The sequence below is a fragment of the Megalops cyprinoides genome, chromosome 12 (genome assembly GCF_013368585.1).
Source record: "Megalops cyprinoides isolate fMegCyp1 chromosome 12, fMegCyp1.pri, whole genome shotgun sequence".
Taxonomy (NCBI): Eukaryota; Metazoa; Chordata; class Actinopteri; order Elopiformes; family Megalopidae; genus Megalops; species Megalops cyprinoides.
Window position 1 is genome coordinate 2,411,102 of NC_050594.1, and position 20,017 is coordinate 2,431,118.

Genomic DNA, 20,017 nt, shown 5'->3' on the forward strand with positions numbered 1-20,017 from the left:
AATCTGTCCGCCCACAGATTAACATAACGGAGGAGAGGAAATTACTATGGACCATGGCCAAAGAGCCACTCAAACACCCACCATTAAAGGCCTGCCTTTATTTGGGATGATAAATTAATAAATAAATCCTGATTTTAAACTGTAAAAATTAATTAAAAGCTGTGCATTCAGCGGTCTTTTGTTTTAATTTACAGCCCAGGCTAATAATAGCCTGCTATTTATATGGGATATCGTAACTGTGGGAGAAAATTAATGCTGTAAGCCCAGCCACTAAATGGGTGATGAGGCTTGTTTTTTTACTGCTGAAAATGACTTCAGAATGGAATCCACTGCTTTTTCTGCGGGCACTTACTGTGTAGTATCAGGTGACATGAAAAGCATATTTTATTGGCAATTTTGTATATAAATGTACAATAAAAACATATCCTTACTGTTCATAGCAAACACAGGGGAAGGGTCATTATTTCAGAATATTATATTTAAATTCTTGTATTCTTTATTTTATCCCACTAGAAAAAAAAGATGAAAGCAAATGAAAGATTTACAAAAAAAGGAAATTGCTTAAACAAGAAAAGCTCTTTTAAAATCTCAACCTGTTCTGTCCATTAAATAACATCATTAGTGTCCCATATCCCACGCGCGAAGGCCCAGGATCACTTACATCCACCTTGATTAATAGGAGATATGACTTTTTGATAATAAAGATCCTTTAAATTTAGACCTATTATGGGAAGCGATGGTTATATTATGCTGTGTTTGAAAAGCCATTGCATTAAGTCCCAGGACTCTTGGTTTTTAAAAAGCATGGGTTTGAAAATGGAAGAGGGGAGAGTGACACTTGCCTCTCTCTCTCTCTCTCTCTCTCTCTGTCTCCCTCTCTCTCTCTCTGTCTCCCTCTCTCTCTCTGTCTCTCTCTCTCTCTCTCTCTCTCTCTCTCTCTCTCTCTCTCTCTCTGTCTCTCTCTCTCTCTCTCTCTGTCTCTCTCTCTCTCTCTCTCTGTCTCTCTCTCCCTCTCTCTCTCTCTCTCTCTCTCTCTCTCTCTCTCTCTCTCTCTCACACTCCCCCACTCCCTCCCCCTCCCTCCCTCTCTCTGTCTTTCCCTCTCTCTCTCACAGGTAATATAAGCGGCCTGGCACCTTTCACCCGTTATGCAGTGACCCTGACGGCCTGCACTCGGGCAGGGTGCTCGGAAAGCCTGGGCGGCAGGAACATCAGCACTCCGCAAGAGGGTAAAGTCATTTAGCAGGTCCTGACTCGCACATTTCTCTGATGAACAGTAAAAGTGACGTGGCGCTCAAATGGTGCCGAGCCATTTGCTAGAAAACTCCAAACTAATTTGATGACAAAGTGCATTGCCAGCACGTAATTGCTCCTTTTTTTCTTTTTTTTTTTGGAGAGGGTGGGGTGGGGGGGCAAATATAGGAGTTGCGAGTGGGGGGTTGGATGGGGGTTGAAAATGAATCAAACTCTATACCCTTTAATGACATGCATCTTTAATAGCTGTAATGCAGATTAATGGGCTTTTTAATTGCTGTTACATTGTTCATGCAAGAGCCTTGTCATTAATACGAGGCATCTGAAAGATTAATGAAAGCTTCTTCATTTTACTACGCCACAGAAGTAAATCTAGAGACAGTCTGACTAAAAAGAATTGATTGTATAGCAAAGTATGAAATTGAGAATCAAACGCTTCATTTCCGTGGTCCCTGTTTGAACTGCGGAAGGCTGCTACTCTGCTGCAAGGCTTTGCAGACGCGCTCTCAGATAAATGAACGATCCCTTCATTTAGGGATCCTCCTCTTTTCTTCGCCTTGTTGTCCATCTGACTTAACGCTGAAGGAAAAGAAATCCTGTCTGAGATCCGATGGTGCCCGCTGACTGACGGGGTCCCATAACATGTGGACATGAGACAATAAGCAGAATAAAGACAGATTAATTGTCTGGCAGTTTTTTTTCTTTCTCTCGGATGTCCTCAATGCTTTAAAGTGTGTGTGTTTTTTTTAAACAACTAAAATTAGTTCTGTCCTGGAAATGTGGCTCTAATCACTTCTTTTTAACAAAGGAGCTCTATTAAAGATATGCAAGTGTGTTTTTTTTTTCTCTCTCTTTGAGACATTAATCTGTGCTGAGCTTAGTAGCTGTTTAGGGGATAATATGATATTAGAGGCTGCTATAGAGTAAAAAAGAAAATCTTTAAAGTGAACGCGGTTACATAAATTGAGATTGCAGTATTGATTCAGGGGTGTTGATATTTAAACATTGTTCTCTGTCACATGTAGAAGCAAGTTCTCTCCGAGCCAGCAGTCTCAAACACATAACGCTGTCAGTGCTGTGCATTTTGAACAGACACTCATCATGACGACTACCAGTGTATTGGTCCTTGGAAGTATGATAGACCTGTCTGTCACAATATGACCTCATTTAAACTCAAACACTCTGTGTATTTTTTGCACATCTTACCACCATGTGCTGTATGCAGAAGAGAAATAGGGTAAAATTTCACCTGCCACTCATGGATTAGCTTTTTTTTTTGGTTGTGTTGCGCAAATAGCTGTCAGCTAGTTATCATCACAAATTGTACCTCCATGATGCCTGTCGTGTAGTTTGTGGATATTATTTGATGTTATTTGATTTGGGTTTCCTTTCCTGTGTCTTCTAATGCTTTGTGAGTCTTCCAGGATAATGGCGTCTAGCAAGTCAATAATTCAAATAATATTTAATGGAGCTTTCTTAAATATTTATGTTATTTATAGTTGGAATAACCATTGTCGCAGGGATGGAATGTAAGCACATAAAGTGTTTTATACTAGTGTAAAAGCAGGTATTTGCTACAGAGAGGCTAGGATGTGTCACACTTTATATGCATAGCTCTACAGAATGCATATAAGGTTATCTTTTAACGAGAGGCCTGCACCAGCTAACTGTCCATGAAAAGTTTCTGGTATTACCTACTCTTTTATAATTATGTATTTTATAATTATTATTATTATTTCCAGGTCTGTATTTTTGTCCTTAAATTCATTCCTTATTGAAACAAAAATAAGTGTTTTCCCAGGCTCTAGTGGAGTTCAGTTCAACTAAATGGCTATCAGGTAGGCAGGGACAAAGGGACAAACCCATTCCAGTGGTGCTTTGTGTGTATCATAAGTGAATAAATCATATACTTGTGCACCCAGACATATAAGAAAAAGACAAGCACTTCTGTCGAAGCGCTGAAATCCTTCATTCTTTTCTCAAAATGAAATGCATATGACATCCACCAAAGAAACTTCTCATGACATCTCTGACTGTGTCCCTCTGCATCCCCCAGCTCCTGAGGAGGTCAGCCCCCCCAACGCCATCCCGTACCCCAACGCCCTTTCCCTGTACTGGGGTCCCCCCAAAAAACCCAATGGGGTCATCACAGAATACATCCTGTACAAGGACAGCTCGCTCATCTACAGAGGCAACAGCACTGAGTTCAACATCACTGGTGAGCATTTCCTCTTTCTTAGCACTGTGTAGCACAGGCGCCAAGTAGCACAGGCACCAAGCACACACTGTTTAATCAAGAGGAACAATGCTCAAAGCTCAGCAAGTGTGTGTGTGTGTGTGTATGTGCATGTTTGTGTGTGTGTGTGTGTGTGTGTGTTTGCGGGTATGTGTATGTGTGTGTGTCTCTCCATACTCCTATGTCAGTCTAATGCGTCATTCTCCTAAGTTGTGTTCTTGATGAAAGTAGGAATGTCAAGGAAACAAAACAAAATAAAAATTAGCATTTGAAAGAGCAAGGAGAAGCCCCAGCTCACAGGGGGAATATCACTTTGAAAAGCACTAAACTGCCTCAAATTGGGGATGAAACAGCATGTCAGACTGAGGGATTTGCTACACACTGAATGTGTATTACAGTGAGAGAGACTGACTGCAGATCCACAGGCTTACAGTAAACAGGCTTTGATAATGGATCTCACACCAATAATGTTTCATAATGAGAGGAGCTGACATCCAGAGAAGGGAAATGCAGCAGCACATCATTTACGACTCTGATATTGACACAGATTATACAAATAGCAGCATTACCAGATCTGAACGAATCACGTTTCTTTAAACAGTCTGCAGTGGCGTGTTTTTGGAAACAGGGCTGCGGTGGTGCATTTCGACCCCTTCCCGCTGTGAAACCCAGGATGCAGAGAGCAGAGGGGGGCCCGGGAGGGGGGCCCGGGAGGGGGGCCCGGGAGGGGGGCCCGGGAGGGGGGCACAGGCGTAATAAATGGAAGCAGAATTTGCTTTGTTCCCCCTCGCGCGCGTGCCGGGCAGCAAGCAGCTCCGCCTCGTCTTCAGGGGTTTATTTAATCAAGGCCAGGATGTGAATGGGTGGAGCGTCTGTTTTATTGCGGAGAGCATTGTTGCATCATTGTGTTTCACGCTCGCAGGGAGAGGCCTAATCCCAGGGGTGGAACGGAGGCTCACGTCATTTTAGGCCTGCCCGGGAACCTGCCGGCACTGCGTTAACATGCAAACTCTGTGTCTTATGAAAAGGCCCCAGGCTCTCACCGCCGCTTGACCCGTGGGAGAAAGCGATGCTTGAAACTATGTGTTTCCCAATTGGCCTATTTCTGCTCAAGACTAACACCTTCACTTCTCAATGAATCATTCTCCTCCTCATCCTCATCATCAAATTTCAGGGGCTATGAAAGCATTTTTTTAAATATTTTTTTTAAATAATAAAAGTAATAATATTATCAGTAAAAGTTGTGGTCAAATATCTTTTTCTCAGGGCCATGCAGATGTAGACCATATCACATCAACAGTCCAGACTGGGGAGAGAAAGAGAGAGGCGTGCCGAGGGACAAACCTCTTCCCTGTCCAGACCAGTGGAAACAGTATAAACCCCTCTACAGTGTTACAGACTACAGCTGGGACACACAGATAGATCCTGTTTCTGGGAGCTCAGCACAGCTTTTCAATTTAATTCATTCACATCCTGGATTCACACTCGCATGTTTTAGAGCCTAAATTCATTTCATTAACTCTGTACTTTCCGGTTTTTAGGATAGGAGCGAGGCAAGCTTCTGAGACCACTGGCATAATGTTTACATGGGAATTTGATTTCCTTCCTGTTATACTGTGGGTACATGGCACAGGCCAGGGCCATATTAGCAGGAGCTTATTAGACTGAGGCGGTGCCTCTTATAAAATCTGGTGAAAAGGTTAAAAAGGGACTTTTCACATGCTCATTCATAGAATGGCCCTCAGCGTCCCAGTGATCTCCAACAGCCCACAGCCGGGGTGTCAGCTCTGCTTAATGGTTTTATGTGACCACACATGGGTTACAGACTTTAGGACCGTACTTAATTGTCAGTTCATGTCATGACATGCTCTGGCAAACCAAAATGGAGTCCCCTGACAGGGAGAGAACCAGCCAGAAATGATCGACTCTGATTGGTAGTTGATTGTGTATAATTCAAGAGGACACATTTTCACATGTTGGAATACTGAGTATTCTCTCACGTTTCGCTTGCATTGAGAGTGATGCCTCATTTTCTCCTACAATCTGTATGCGAATCCCAAAACAGACAGCCTACAAGAGCCAGAAAATGGATGAAAGAACATTGTTAAAATGGACACCCAAAACCAATTGAAATGCATTATAAAAATGATATCTGTTGACTCTTTTCCCCAGGGCAAAGTTATTTTCAAGCTGTCCGAGTCATCGTTTAATGGCAAAATGTTGTTATAGTGGAAGCCAGTTTGTGGGCCCGGCAGGTCCGGATGCAGATTGACATATTAAAATGACGCAACCATAATGTGGAGATTCCCACAAAAGTAGACTTGCTTCCAGTATGAGAACTGAGGCCTTTGACAAATCCATCTCATATGTGGACATTGCTGGTCTGTTTATTTTGTAAAGAAAATAAATAAATAAAAAAAATAAGATCAATGGATTTCTTCCAACAACAGCAGGAAATCAATTGGAAAATGAAATGGGGCCTCATTCATTGCCTATATTGAAAATGATCGCTTGTCTGACAGTAATCACTGGGGCATCTATGCTTTGGGATGTAATTTCTTGTAACACATGGCCAGATAATGCTTGTTGATCCATTTCTTGGGCATCTTATGATGATCAGTTTTTCTCCGTCCACATTACTCAGCAGCTGATTTTATGCAAATGATTTGACATCTAACAGGGGGACAAAGTAGCTTTTGCTGCGGCTGCCAGCGGACAGCTCGGCCATATTTCACACCTGGTTTTGTTACAAGCATGATCACAGATTTCATTCCTCCGTACAGATTTATTTATTTCTTTTACATGGAGGTCCTGCCTACTGTCCCCCCCCCCCCCCCCCCCCCCCCCTTGCAGGTGGTTCATCTTGCCTGATGCTGTGATTATTCTTTTTTGCTGGGACCCTCTCTCTGACATGGGTGACTACATGCGTATGCATAACAACAAAGGTTCAAACCAGTTCACAATAGCGTGCTACAGGCATTAAAGGAAATATCTCACAAGGTGCACCAGGGAGTTGTTACTTCTTACCTTTCATCCACCCAAAGAAATGGCATATTCAATTCAGGCTTGGTAAGCCAAAGGTATGAGATGATAAGGGACCAGGTAGCAGAAGACCTCTATCTCTCTCTATCTCCCTCTTTCTTCCGCTCTCCCTCTCCCCCTCCCTCACTCACTTTCTCACTCACTTTTTCTCCCTCTCTCTCCTTCCCTCCCAGGGTTGCTATTCAAGCCCAGAGATTCCAATTTCTTTCAGTATGTGTCGGTTCGGCTTCTCCCCGGCCCCCGCTGTGATTTTGGAGTCTTTGCATTTTCCCCCTCTTTCCTTGACAGTAAACTGCTTTCAAGATCTTCAAGGAGAGCGGCTCCTTCCCGTCGCAAGCGCTCTTTGAAACGTGCGGTTCCCAGGCAATGTTTGTGTCTTCAGTCTCCAAGTACAGATGATTAACAAATGAGTCCAGTGATGTGGAAGGCTCTCTCTGCTGGTCTGTTACTGTGCCACTAAGACTGAGAGCCAGCGGGTGGTCGCTGATTGTAAAGCTAACTCATCAGTGAGAGTGCAGAGAGGTTAATATTACCCACACTAATTTTACTCTACAGATGAGCTGAGGAAGTACTTGTGGATTCTGAAAAATTTTGAGGACTCTTTGCAAAAAAAAAAAAAAAAAAAAATGTTTAATTGACAGCTTTGCTCAAGGATATCTAAAAATTCATAAACTTTGGTAACCTGTTACACCTACAAAAAAAGAAAGATATTCGGTATTATGTGTCGTATTTGTAAGGGAGTGAGAAAACAATATGGTGTCAATCAGCTAATTACTGAAAAAGGATACATATGGGCTGTTGGTAGCAGTGTCTGTTTCTGGCAGAAATAGGCGAAGGGAAATGTGAAGGCTTCTCGTGCACACATCCTATCAGCCCAAGAGGTGTTCACATGATGTTGTTTTGACATTTCTTCATTTTGACAGCTTGTTCATATTAACTCTTTAGAATCGTTCCGGTTTTACTGACAGTGTCTCTGTGTGATTTTGCCTTTCCTCACACTGACTCCGTGCTTTCTTCTCAGTGCGCTTGGTGTTATTTGAAAGTCACTTTCTGGATTATATTTAAAACTTTTTTTTTTAAAACTAAATTAGCTAAATGTTGATGTCAAATCATTGGTCAATCATTAAGTGAGTTATGGGGTTAGGTTGCACCTTCAATAAATGTATGACAGCAAATGAACAGTCATCATCAGACATAGTGGTCACATGTCTGATGATGTCCCTTTTCACAAACGAGTTTTACAGTGATGGGTGATATGGAAAAGGGAACAAAATACCCCCTGTGCTCAATGGCTCTCAGATTAATCTTCCTGACTGATGGTGATTTTATGGGACAGCAATCTCTCTTCGTAAGATTTTTGATAAAATAACATACGGCTGAAATGAAGTCGCCATGATAAATCTAAAACCATTACACTGAAGAATTTGCAGAATCAGGAGAGATAACGAGGATTTGGAGTTCAGAGACGTCCTCATAGTAGGATTCTGTCAAAGTGAAGTATGTCATTTACTCTGACAGCTTAATGTTGTAGTTTTAATTTATTTTAAACCCAGTGGGGTGTAAAGTTATTGTTAAGGTAGACCCTACAGAAATGCAGATATCATTGTAATGCTGAGTTATATACTGTAAATTTGCTGGAGCTGATAGATATTGGACATTGTTATGCATGTGTTCCTATGCCATGAAGACATGATTCATGTTAATGTCTCTTTTTTACTAAATCTCTCAAATCCCCCCCCTTCAAAACTTCTTCCATTGTTTCAGACCTGCTCAGGAAGACATTTTTTCAGTTCCTTCATAGCAACTTTGCAGAAAAGTATTTACAGTTTGCCTGAAACGTCTAGATTGCATACGATGCAATAACAAGTCTGTTTGATACTAAATTCCACGCACCTTCAATTTGTAATTTGTTTTCACAAATGTAGATATTTTACTTTCCCTTCTCTCACCTCTCTTTCCCCTTCCTCTCCTCTATCTCCTCTCGTTTCTCTTTGAAAAACTAGTCCCTAACTCTGTTTTTACCTTACCACCTGATACCTGTCTATACCTCATAGCACCTTTGCAGATAAGGCCTCCTGTCCAACCAGTTTATCCACTAACTGTGGCCAAATATAACAGATTCTGCAGTGATTCCTCATTAATACTGATGTTGGTGATTAATCTGATGTTTCTACATTTTACTGAGTTGGCAGTGTTGGTGTTTTCATCTGATTTATTCAAATCAAAATCTACTATGCCTGCATACATGTATGTTTTTGCACTCTGTATATGTGTGTCTAGACATGTAAATACATACTAATCTATCTACATGTGACAAATGAATAATCCATCTTCAGTATTTGTTGTATATCTTCCTCAGGAGTATAGCTTTGCTTGGTCCACATGCTGTGTATGCAGTAGATGGCTACAAGTGATAGCTTAAAGTGTAATCTGAAATGACCATGGAGATGAGCACACTCTAACAAGAGAGGTGAAAACAGGGTAAAAATAATTAACTAAAGGAACAGTAAAGGACACATTAGGAAGTTTAAAGCAAGGTTTTAACGTATTACACTTTAAGAAGAATAAGATATTACACTGTAAGAAGGTGTTCTGATGAGAATTAAAATGTGTTGCTGTAATACTGTTGTGGCTTGTTTGTGAATTTAGCACAAGACCCTGTGCTAATATGGGTGTGCACAGCAGTGTTGCAGTGGTCCTTTGTAAGTGTTTTGTTTGTGCTATAGTGATGTTTTGGCTGTGTTAATATATGTACTTGTGCTGTGTGTATTTGTGGTGCTAATACACTGTTGTAATGTGTATAGATGTAGCAGTACTGCTGTGGGTCTGTTCATATGCTATATCTGTGTGATGTGTGGCTGTGCTTGTCTCCAGGTCTCAGTGTGTACAGCTCTCACTGGCTGGTCCTGACCGCCTGCACCTCTGCTGGCTGCACCAACAGCTCCCAGACCATCCTGTTCACCGCCCAGCTGCCCCCCTCCCACATGGACCCCCCTGTCCTCACCGTGCTGGACTCCCACAGCGTATACGTGCAGTGAGTCTGTCTCTAACACACATGCACGCACGCACACGCACGCACACACACACGTACCGTATCGCCAAGGACTGTACACACATGCACATACACACACATACATATACACATAACATGTGCAGAGTGTCTGTGTGTGTGAGTATGCAGGCATGTGTATGCACTGTCCAGGCCTGGAGCTTACCGAGAATACCACTGCTGACCTCCTGCCTGCCAGTATTTCATTGAAATGACAGGTAATGAGGCTGCAGGTGTAGGTTCCAGTTCAGGTAAGGCACATCCACACCCACAGGTCTGCCACTGCATGTGCCCGTCCTGTGCTTTGGTCATGAATGCAGGCACACCCAGTGCGCGGCCTACCGTCAGACAGAAAATATTGATTATTTTCCATCCATATTGATTCTGCTTTTCATAATTATTACATCGGTGTCATTCACATGCAGATGGAGGTTTGGCCTTGAAACTCTTACCAGATGAAATAGTAGTTTTCAGATAAACCAGTAATCTGCAGTTTTCTGACCTCGTAGATACCATTATCACCTAAGGGTGATGATCTCCTAAGGGTCTCTCACAGCTCCAGGTAAATAAATGCAGTAGTGCTAAAAGGGCTTCATAATGTAAGTATAAATAAGCAGCCACATGTGTTTACTAGATTCCTAATATGCTGTTAGTGTCGGTGTTGTTACTTTCGTTGTGTGAAGGCTGGCATGTCCTCTTGCAGCCAATAGGAGCGCTCGGGTTGCCTGGACTCAGTGACTCGGTGAGTGAGCAGCAGGTCTGCAGCAAAGCACCGGTGTCTCAGTCACGGCACTGTATGAAAAACACAAGGGGGCCCTTCCCCGACCCTCTTAGGCACCCGGAATATTCTCCCAGCGTGTGACCCCCCCCCCAGCAGGACAGAGGCTCCCCAGAGTCCAGAGAGGGGGGGGGGGAGAGAGAGCGAGAGAGATAGAGGGAGGGGGGGGGGGGGGGGAGGGAGAGAGGAGTCAGGGGCTCCTCCAGCGCCACCCCCTCGTCCTCTCCCAATCTGTGTGAAAGCCATTAGGGTCCCTCGATCAGCTGCGCCACCGTCACTTAAGAACAATGGAATGAAGGAGGGCAGGGTGGCGCGTGGGGGGGGGGGGCAGAGAAGAGGGGAACGGGGGCACGCTTTGTTTCACATCAGAGGAGGGCCGGCCGGGGCACGGCTCCGCTCAGAGTATGCGAGGGAAGGAGAATGTCAGCACTTTACTCTCCGATCACAGGACGAAGAGCCGCGCAGGGGCCACAAGGAGAATACATATCTGAGCTGTCACCCACGAGCCTCGCGCTGATCCCACTCTCCCTGCAAGCCCAGAATTAAATTACATCCCCCCCTGCATCCAGCGCTATGTGGGACCCCAGCCCTACGTCCTCTGCAATGTAGCAAGCTCTCTAAACAGTCTTCATTCAATTATGATAATTTTTGCCTGGTCTGGTTTTAAAAAAAGAAAAAAAAAACCCGCTCGTGATCTCCTTCTCTGTATTAATGGCAGCAGGAGCTTGCAATATCTGTAAGTCATTTGTTAAGAAGATGTATATGACCCAATTTGTTCCATCACCGATTTTCATAACTTCATTATGCGTCGGCCATCTCCCGATGATGCTCTTTTCACGGCGCGGCCGGCTTCTGTTTCCAGGCCCTTATTTATCGCTCTCATCGGTGTGGGGGGAAACGGTTATTGCTTTCTTTCCCAGGAATATTTCAATTTAAAAATGAGCAGAATCAGACGATGCTGCGGCAATGAAGAGAGAGAGAGAGAGAGAGAGAGAGAGAGGGGGGGGGAGAAAGAGAGAAAGAGAGAGAGAGAGGGAGAGAAGGGGAGAGAGCAGGGGAGAAGCTCTCGGCTCCAGTTTGACATTACAGATGATATCTCTCTCTTTTTCTCCTCTGAGGGTCTAATTGTGGATACAATGCCTCTGGAAGGTATTGCCTTGTTAGCAGAATCGTAATAGGAGAAGGTGAAGGATCATATGTGTTCAATACTCTTTTGTTGTGTGGCGATTTGCCTGTGAGAAAGGTTGCAAGATCTCAGACTCCAGGATGTGTGCAAAACAATATCAGCAAAAAGCTTCTCCCACACCGTGCCCTCTGACACGCCAGACACAGGCAAACAAAAAGAAATTAAAAAATAAAAGTTCAACTTTAATTCTTTGTTCTACACCAAACCCTGTTTTCTCTCAACGTTCACATAAATTAACAGAAATTATGAAAAATGTCCAACATTCTTGAGTTATTCCTAGAGGTCCTACATGAATGCCTTATCTTTAGATGGTAGGTGTCTCCCATAGTAGAAATTCTTTGACTAATTACTTTGATTAATAATGATACACAACACAAATAATAATATTAACACTTTGATTTGAACATATGTTTTTATTGTCTTTGGCGCACACAGAGATGAACAAAAAGCTGTTTTTTTTTGTTACAGATTGTTGCATGATATAAATTACAATCACAATAGAAATGAAAGTAGAAATGATGCTTGTTTATTATACTTGTATATTATGCTTGTTATATTATATTATAAGTATGAATGCTTATTTATGCAGTTCTGTAGCAAATATGTTATTTAAGTAATGCTTTTTTCTAAATGAATAATTAATAGCATCTTAGCATCTTGGGTGCACTTAAGTACAGTAGCCCAACCTGGAATGACCCTGGTTTTGTGAGGTACTTCAGTGAACTGCTGACGACACTCTGAAATATACCCAATCAGCACATGTCAGTCAGGAGATTATAAAGCAGATCCAGTAACTTATTCATGTTAGCAGAAACCACTTTGTATATGTTGCATTAAACAAAATATTTCTGTTTTTACGCCCTTCATGGCACACTGTGTTGAGATTAATTGATTAAACTCAAATGTATATAAACTGACTAGAGGTAACATTTTCTACCCAGAAAAAGGGAAAATGCATGCCATATTTTCAGGGATAGAGAGAGAGGGAGAGGGGAAGAGAGAGCATTCACATATGACAGAGTCCGAGTAAACACATGTAGCCGTGGTTTGGGGTCCTGATGTGGATGTGGGACTCGGTCATCGGTAGGCATGTGATGCTGATGATGCTGGGGTCTGTCCCGCTGTGTTGCCTCGTCAGCATGGAGACGCAGCGTTGCTGAGGAAGAGGGGAGACCACTTCCTCCTCTCCCCTCCTTTTGGCCGTCTTCCTCTTTCCGGAGCTCCCGGATCCCTCGGCAGATAGTGGTGTCCTCTGTTCTATTTATAGCGGTGAGAAAGTCACCTCGCCAGCCAGCAGGCTCTCCCGTTTCTGAGAGCGTGTGCGAGGGTGGGGTTATCTGTGTCTGCCCCCGTAAACGCTGTCTGGCTGCCTCTGAGAGCCTCTGTGTGTGTGTGTAACTCCTGTAGGCCTGTGTAGTAATGAGTGTCATAAGAACAGTGAAAGAGTCTCTCCTCGTTTGACATGGGCTGTGTTTCATGTTTGTGACCCAGGTGGTCTGCACCCATGGAACTTAACGGGGTCCTGGATTTCTACACGCTGTACCTGTCTGTCCAGGGGGGAGAACCCATCGGGGTGTACAACAGCTCTGAGCTGTTTGAAGACCACACCCTGCGCAACCTGGTCCCAGGAACCACCTACCGCTTCCAGATCGCTGTGTGTATCGCCTGACACCTTCCTGTTCACACCACACAAAGCAAGGCTGCTACATGGTTATTATGTGGCTATAATTTCCCCAAGGGGATGAATAAAGTATCTATCTATCTATCTATCTAATGTACTGATTCACCAGCCAAGAGTTTTCCAAGTGAAGTGCACTACTACATTTTATACACTTGCCAATATATGCTTCAATGTATTTTGTAAAAACAGGTTCAGATGTACTCCATATAGTCAACTTTTATAAAACCCTTTATAGTTTTGTTCATGACTGAACCATTGTTTTGATAACCCTTGTCTCAGATCAGTTCTACATAGCGTGAATGTCTGAAGTGTCCTGTTCGAAGCGGACAGACGTCTGCTGCCCATATAGCACCTCAGACGCCCTCTGACCTGTGACCCGCGTTTGTGTCCCCCAGGCCTGCACCGGGGGTGGCTGCACCGTCAGCGCCCCCAGCGTCGCCCACACGGAGGAGAGCACCCCCGAAAGCGTCCCCGCCCCGACCATCATGTCCCCGTCCCCCGACTCCTTCTACGTGTCCTGGACCCCTCCGTTGAAGCCAAACGGTGAGCGGGGTTAAAACGGGGAGCCGGCAGGGGAAATGAATATTCTAAATGGCAGCTTAGGCGTGGGTTCTTCATTTTTAATGATGGTTTAGCACATAAAAAGCCTCAGATAGCACCACGTTGTGTACTGTCTCTGAGAGGAGCCGGGGGGTGTGAGCGGGGGAACGGCTGGCTTTTAAAGTGGATGAAAAGTGCTCCCTTTTGACTGATGCTGTGAACTGCAGCCTCAGTGCAGTCTGTCAGCTCCAGACAGGGCCATGTTTCTGCGTCCTGTCTCTGGTATCTCCCCCCTCTTTGGCACCCCGTTGGGACATCCCAGCAGGGGACAGAAGGGGACGCAGAGTCACACTAAGGATGTCCGTGGCCCCCCCCCCCCGCAAGAAATTTCAGAATTAAATGCGAAGCTGTGCAATGCAAGTGTTTGTCAGAAAGCTCAGCGAAATGTAACGGTTTGAAGCATCAGATTACAAGCTGCTAGGAATTTGTTTTAAATAAGAATAATCAGGATGAAATTGCAAAGTTATAAAAATTCTCATGATTTGGTTTTTGTTTGTTTTCTAAAGCAACAGATAATTTTGAAACAGCATCACACTTCATTTTATTCCTTCAGTTGATTTTTGTTGATTGTCTGATGTTTAAAACCCTGATTTAATACAGAATGGGGTTATTTTTTGTATTATGTATTATGTATTTGAAACGAAGTAGAGATGACTAATGTACCTCTGTGGCTAAATTAGATTTGTAAGGTCTGGAAAAAATGTCATTGCTTTTCACATCTAAAGAAACACGCATAAATATGTTTGTAGGTATTAAATGTAAGCATTCTGAAAAAGATTAAGTTTAAAACAAATTAATTTATGATGAATAGCAAATTTTGCAGCTGCTGTAAAATACACTATATGTATTTTTACATCGCCAATGTATTTTAGAGCTCTTTGCAGTAATTCACCTCACATTTCTTTACACCTTAGCTCTATATTGTTGTAGTTTACTGCACACCAAAGGAATGGTAATACAAAAACATTATTATTATTTCATTATTTCTAATTAATTTCATGAATGAATATTTGGAGAGATATTAAAGTGGTATATTTTTTTACAATCTGCATTTTGATAAATAGTTCAAGGACATATTTTCACATATGACTAAACTGTGATCTCCATGCAGATCTCCTCCTCAAAACCTTTATGTAAGCTCTGAGCCTAAGGCCTGCATTCACACCTTAAACTCCGCAGTTTGCTCTTAACTTTAGTGTTTAAAGTGTAAGAAGTGCTGTTCCCAAAAAATCATTCATTCAGTGACCACATATTCAGTAAGAATATTGTATAAAAATTGTTCATTTACTTTCACTTCTTTCACATTTCATTAATTTTTGTGGCCATGACATTATGTTGTACAAGAAATTAAATAAAGATTTACATAAAGAACAGGATAGGACAGAGCACACAGGCTTTGCTCTGATCAGCGCAGCAGTCAGTGTAAACTAGCGGTGAGCTACTGAGTTTCTGGCCGCAGTTATTCACACATTGATCAGTTGTGCAGAATGTTAATGAGGTCATGAATAAACTTATTCTTGTTTTACCTCTTTTGCCACACTAACCTAGCTAATGCAGCTTGCTTAAATGTAGCAAAAGACAATTTAAATAGACTTACTGTTCTAACAAAAGCACGTAAGGTATGCACTGAGTGTGTCTTCTGCCAGTTTACTTTTTTAAATCCACATCAAAATATTTGTCACTCTGAATTTTACATTTTTTGTTAACTTTGTAGATTAAAGTATAAAATGCATTCCCTGAAAGGTAAAAAGATGGCAGTGTGGTTGAGGGTGCAATCCCTTGCAATTATATATTATTATTATTATTATTATTATTATTATTATTAATAATAATAATAATAATAATAATAATGCTTTATATGTTTATTTGCCAGATTATTGTTATACCTGATGTATTCTTTGATATTTTGTAACACATCAGACAGAAAGAATATTTGCTTTTGAAATCCATCGTTAATGAAAATGCACAGAATATTTCCACCATTTTAATTTTCCCTGTACATTGTGTGTATATTTATAATTTGTTGAAATTTGCTTTCTTGGTGCTTTGTGAGGTAGTATTTGTAGAAGCTCACCCAAGCCAACAATACTTTTGTTTTGGATATATAGGGTAAGAAAATCACAGATCATGTCCAGCATGCATGTTGAAATGGAATATTAAAACATAATATTAAAAGCAGAAATGACAGTGATTTCCAGTTTAAACATTCTAATTTCTTTTAAACAGTTTGGATATAGCTCATTTTTAGAAATTTTTGCTTCACATTGTTCTGTAAAGAAGAAATTCATATTCCATTAAAATATAAAAATGGAGAATAAATATACAAATATAAAAACAATGTAAATAATAATGGCCATACAGCATACATATGTGCTAAGTGTATACATGTGTGAATGGAACAGTGGAGATGTTGAACACCCAGTATTAATCAAATCCCCACAGACTGGAATGAATTGTTGCCACCTGTTATTGAGGAACTTATTACTCTGGTATACAAGTGATGCTTTAAGCATTTTTTTAGTCTTTCTGACATAAAAAAACACACTCATATATATGTGTGTGCATGGTACATGTGCATCAACAATATTGTTCGATTATTTTGATGTGCTAGAGAGATGAATTTACAGGAACTAGCTCTGTCTAGACTCTCTCAGCCATTCAAAACTGAGGGAAAGAATCGTTCCAGCACCTATTTTATGTCTTTCAGTTCCACAGTTTAGCATTAGCACATGCAACGGCATCTGACCATACCTTTGTGTCACTTGTAAACAGGGGCCTATCTTAATTTTTTTTAAATTATCAGTTATAATATTTACTAAATATGTGTGTTTAGGGGCAGCAGTGCCAAAATGAATCTACGGTCTCTTCTGTGGCTACAACTAAACATTTTTTTATGAAAGTGTTTTTTATGATTCCCGCAGTGAGATCTGTCGTACTCAGCCTGGGTGCCCTCACGGTGCCAGTGTCCAGCCCCGGCTCTCTGTGCTGTAGCCATAAAGAGCAGGCAGCCAGTGAAGCTCCATGATTGCATGTCTTACTGCACAGCCTCAGGATGCTCTGCTGTAGGTGTGGACCTGTCTGAAGTAAGGGCAGCTGACAATGCTGTGTCTGACATGAGGAGCAGGAGAGAGAAGTGCTACCTACCGTCGTCTGTAGAAGCAGCTTCTGATCACTTGCTGTTTGTGTTTCTTTGCATCCGTTTTTGTGTGTGTGTGTGTGTGTGTCTGTGTGTGCACGCGTGTGGGTGTGTGCATGTGTCTGTGTGCGTGCGTGCGTGCGTGCGCGTGCGCGTATGCGTGTGTGTTTGTGTGTGTGTGCGTGTGTGTGTGTGTGTGTGTGTCTGTGTGTGCACGCGTGTGGGTGTGTGCATGTGTCTGTGTGCGTGCGCGTGCGCGTGCGTGTGTGTGTGTGTGTGTGTATGGTGTGCACGCATGTGTCTGTGTGTGCGTCTGCCCGCGTGTCCTCCTCCGCAGGTGTGATCACCAGCTACGGGCTGTGGATGAACGGGGTGCTGGTGCAGAACTCCTCGCAGCTGCACTGCCAGGTCGGCGACCTGTCGGCCTGGAGCCTGCACAGCTTCCGAGTGCAGGCCTGCACGGTGAAGGGCTGCGCCCTGGGGCCGCTGGTGAGCCGCCGCATTTACATTATGGTAATGCCGGCGTGTCAGATGGCAGCCGACATCATAAAGGTGATCGATTCACTCCGTTCAATAAAGCACCTTCTGCTCGCTCTTGACATTTGGTGTAAATGCCACTCAGGGCTGGTTACGGCTTTGATGGGCCATATTTGGGCATTTTTCCAATATGCACGCAATATTTAGTCAAAGGGAGATTTCTGCACACGCAGCAAAAACTGAACGTAAAAGGGGGGGGTTGGAATGGTGGACGATGGGCTTCTTTTACGATCATATCAGCTGACCCAGAAAGAGTTACGCACTGTGTGCAGGAAAGCGTGGGAAGAGGGCAAACTTATGGGATCATCTGTGCCAGTCTGATGTGTTTTCACTTTGCCTTTGCACACAGAGGATACCGCTGGAGCTCTGATAGTCGTCTGTAACGGCAGACAGTTCGCTGCTCTGTCGGTGTGAGGGTGATGGAGATGACTGCACTGTCTCCCTCAGGTGGAGAGCCGGACACTGGAGATGGCTCCTGTGGGGAGTGTGGACCTGGAGGTGGCTGTGGAGGGACCGCGCTCCATCAGAGCCAAGTGGCTGAGTCCCAACAAGCCCAACGGGAACCTGACTTACACTGTGCTGTTCACCGGAGCCTTCTACCAGCACTCAGGTAATCCAACTCCCAACCACGCACGAACCCAGATCCCAATCCAACCAGTCATACCACACACTCACACCTGGCTCCCAATCCAACCAATCAAACCACACACTCACACCTGGCTCCCAATCCGACCAATCAAACCACACACTCACACCTGGCTCTCAATCCAACCAGTCAAACCACACACTTACACCTGGCTCCCAATCCGACCAATCAAATCACACACTCACACCTGGCTCCCAGTTGTGCAGACCCAGCTCCAAAACCACACAGGCCCAGTTCTCCCTGATAGCTTTGCCTCTCTCCTTGTTCCCTCTGAAAGCCTCTTCTCGGCAACACCATCCCTCGCTGTTAAACTCCCTGTCTTTGGATACAGTGTGCTACAACAGCGCAGAACCGTGTCCAAGCAATAAAGCTCCGTAACGCCCTGAAATGACCTCCATCGTGTGGCTGGGTTTGGCTGGCTGAGTGTGTTTTTGGCCTAACGTGTGTGGGTGAGGCTGGAGCAATACCTGAGATGCCCTGTCCACAGACAGATGAGAGGGGACAGGCTGGTTAAAAAGGTAATGGCAAAATCACAATAAATCAACAGAGCACTCAACACCACAATTACCGCAAACATTCAGATACAAAGATAAAAACTATCTTTGCAAGCCGTCAAGGGTCTCTGTTATCCGCTACCAATACTTCATTTTCCTGATGTCATTTAACATGTAGCATTTACTTAGTCTACTTCAATATGAGTAACAAATTAAAACTCTTAATAAGAAGGCAACATGTGTTTGAAATGGGTACAGAGGTACTAAGCAGATGGTTCATTCCACTGATAATGGCGGGAAAGATCCAATTCAGTTGGACGCTTTTGCTAGTTTTTTGTTTTAAGTCTAGGGCCCCTTTACTCATCTTTTTGAAACCCTGTGTTGTAGGGTTCACCTCAAGATGTCATTTTGTGTGTTTCCTGTAAGTGTCACAGCTGATATCCACATTGTTCAGTGTTAGCTAAGTGACAAGAAATGTTGCATATAAAAAAGGTATATGATGAAAAACACAAGGTCTGATGACTGGCCCTGTCACTTTATTATAAAAGGTGGTTAAAAGATATCATGGTAATAAAAACGCATAGTAACAATCCAAAAAAGAGTAAGATACCCTTTGAAATTTTAAATCAGCAGTAGGTTTTGAAAGCTGCCATCCTCAAGCCAGAGTTTTACCTCTCTTCAGTGGATCTGTGGCATCCGCTGCCATTCTGTCTGGGATAGTCTTACATCACACCTGTCTGTGTCCGCAGGTGGGGCGCAGGGGATTACCTGTTGTAAGTAGGCCTCGCGCCATTGTGCTGAGCTGGGACCTGGTTCTGGGCCATATCTCCCGTCTGTTTCTGGTCTAAATCCAGTGCAGCTGGGATGAAAAGCCTGACCCGTGTCTCCCTGCATCAGCGTTTTTATTTCGCTACCAGGCCAATATGATAGATTGTCCCTCTCCATTGATCAAGACTTCATCAGCACAAAGCTGATATTTTTCATCACATTGCCTGTTGTGTGTGCATGCCTGCATACATGTGCAGCTGTTTCTGCTTTTCCTGGTTGAATAGATGGAGGAGGGAAAGTGTATTAACAGTTGTGTTTTGATCCCTTTGTCATTCATCTTACTCACTGACCTGCTAGTTAGTCTAAACTCTGTTGGTGTAACATTATTCCTGAGGAAAAACACTTTTAAAAGAACAGAATTCAGAACCAGCTGATAAATGTTGCTAAAGGTTCTTGACCGCTCTGTAATATTACATCATGGAGCACAGTCGCGCACTTGTGTTGTGTAATACTACCTTCTGCTGTAAGACAGAGTAAACAAACAGTGAAAATGCTGTATTGTACCACCTTGTTTCTCCCAGCAGAATGTACTAAATAAGAATGTTCTTGT

At 43.1% G+C, this 20,017-nt stretch overlaps 1 protein-coding gene across 1 annotated transcript in view; it reads left to right on the plus strand.

Moving 5' to 3' along the window:
- Positions 1-20,017, plus strand: part of ush2a (Usher syndrome 2A (autosomal recessive, mild)) — a 205,404-nt gene that overhangs the window by 76,205 nt on the left and 109,182 nt on the right. The window contains exons 30-36 of the mRNA XM_036542709.1: positions 1,116-1,229; positions 3,311-3,472; positions 9,407-9,566; positions 13,037-13,199; positions 13,622-13,769; positions 17,300-17,451; positions 17,947-18,109. Coding sequence (XP_036398602.1) covers positions 1,116-1,229; positions 3,311-3,472; positions 9,407-9,566; positions 13,037-13,199; positions 13,622-13,769; positions 17,300-17,451; positions 17,947-18,109 — 1,062 coding nt within the window. The remainder of the gene's footprint in view (positions 1-1,115; positions 1,230-3,310; positions 3,473-9,406; positions 9,567-13,036; positions 13,200-13,621; positions 13,770-17,299; positions 17,452-17,946; positions 18,110-20,017) is intronic.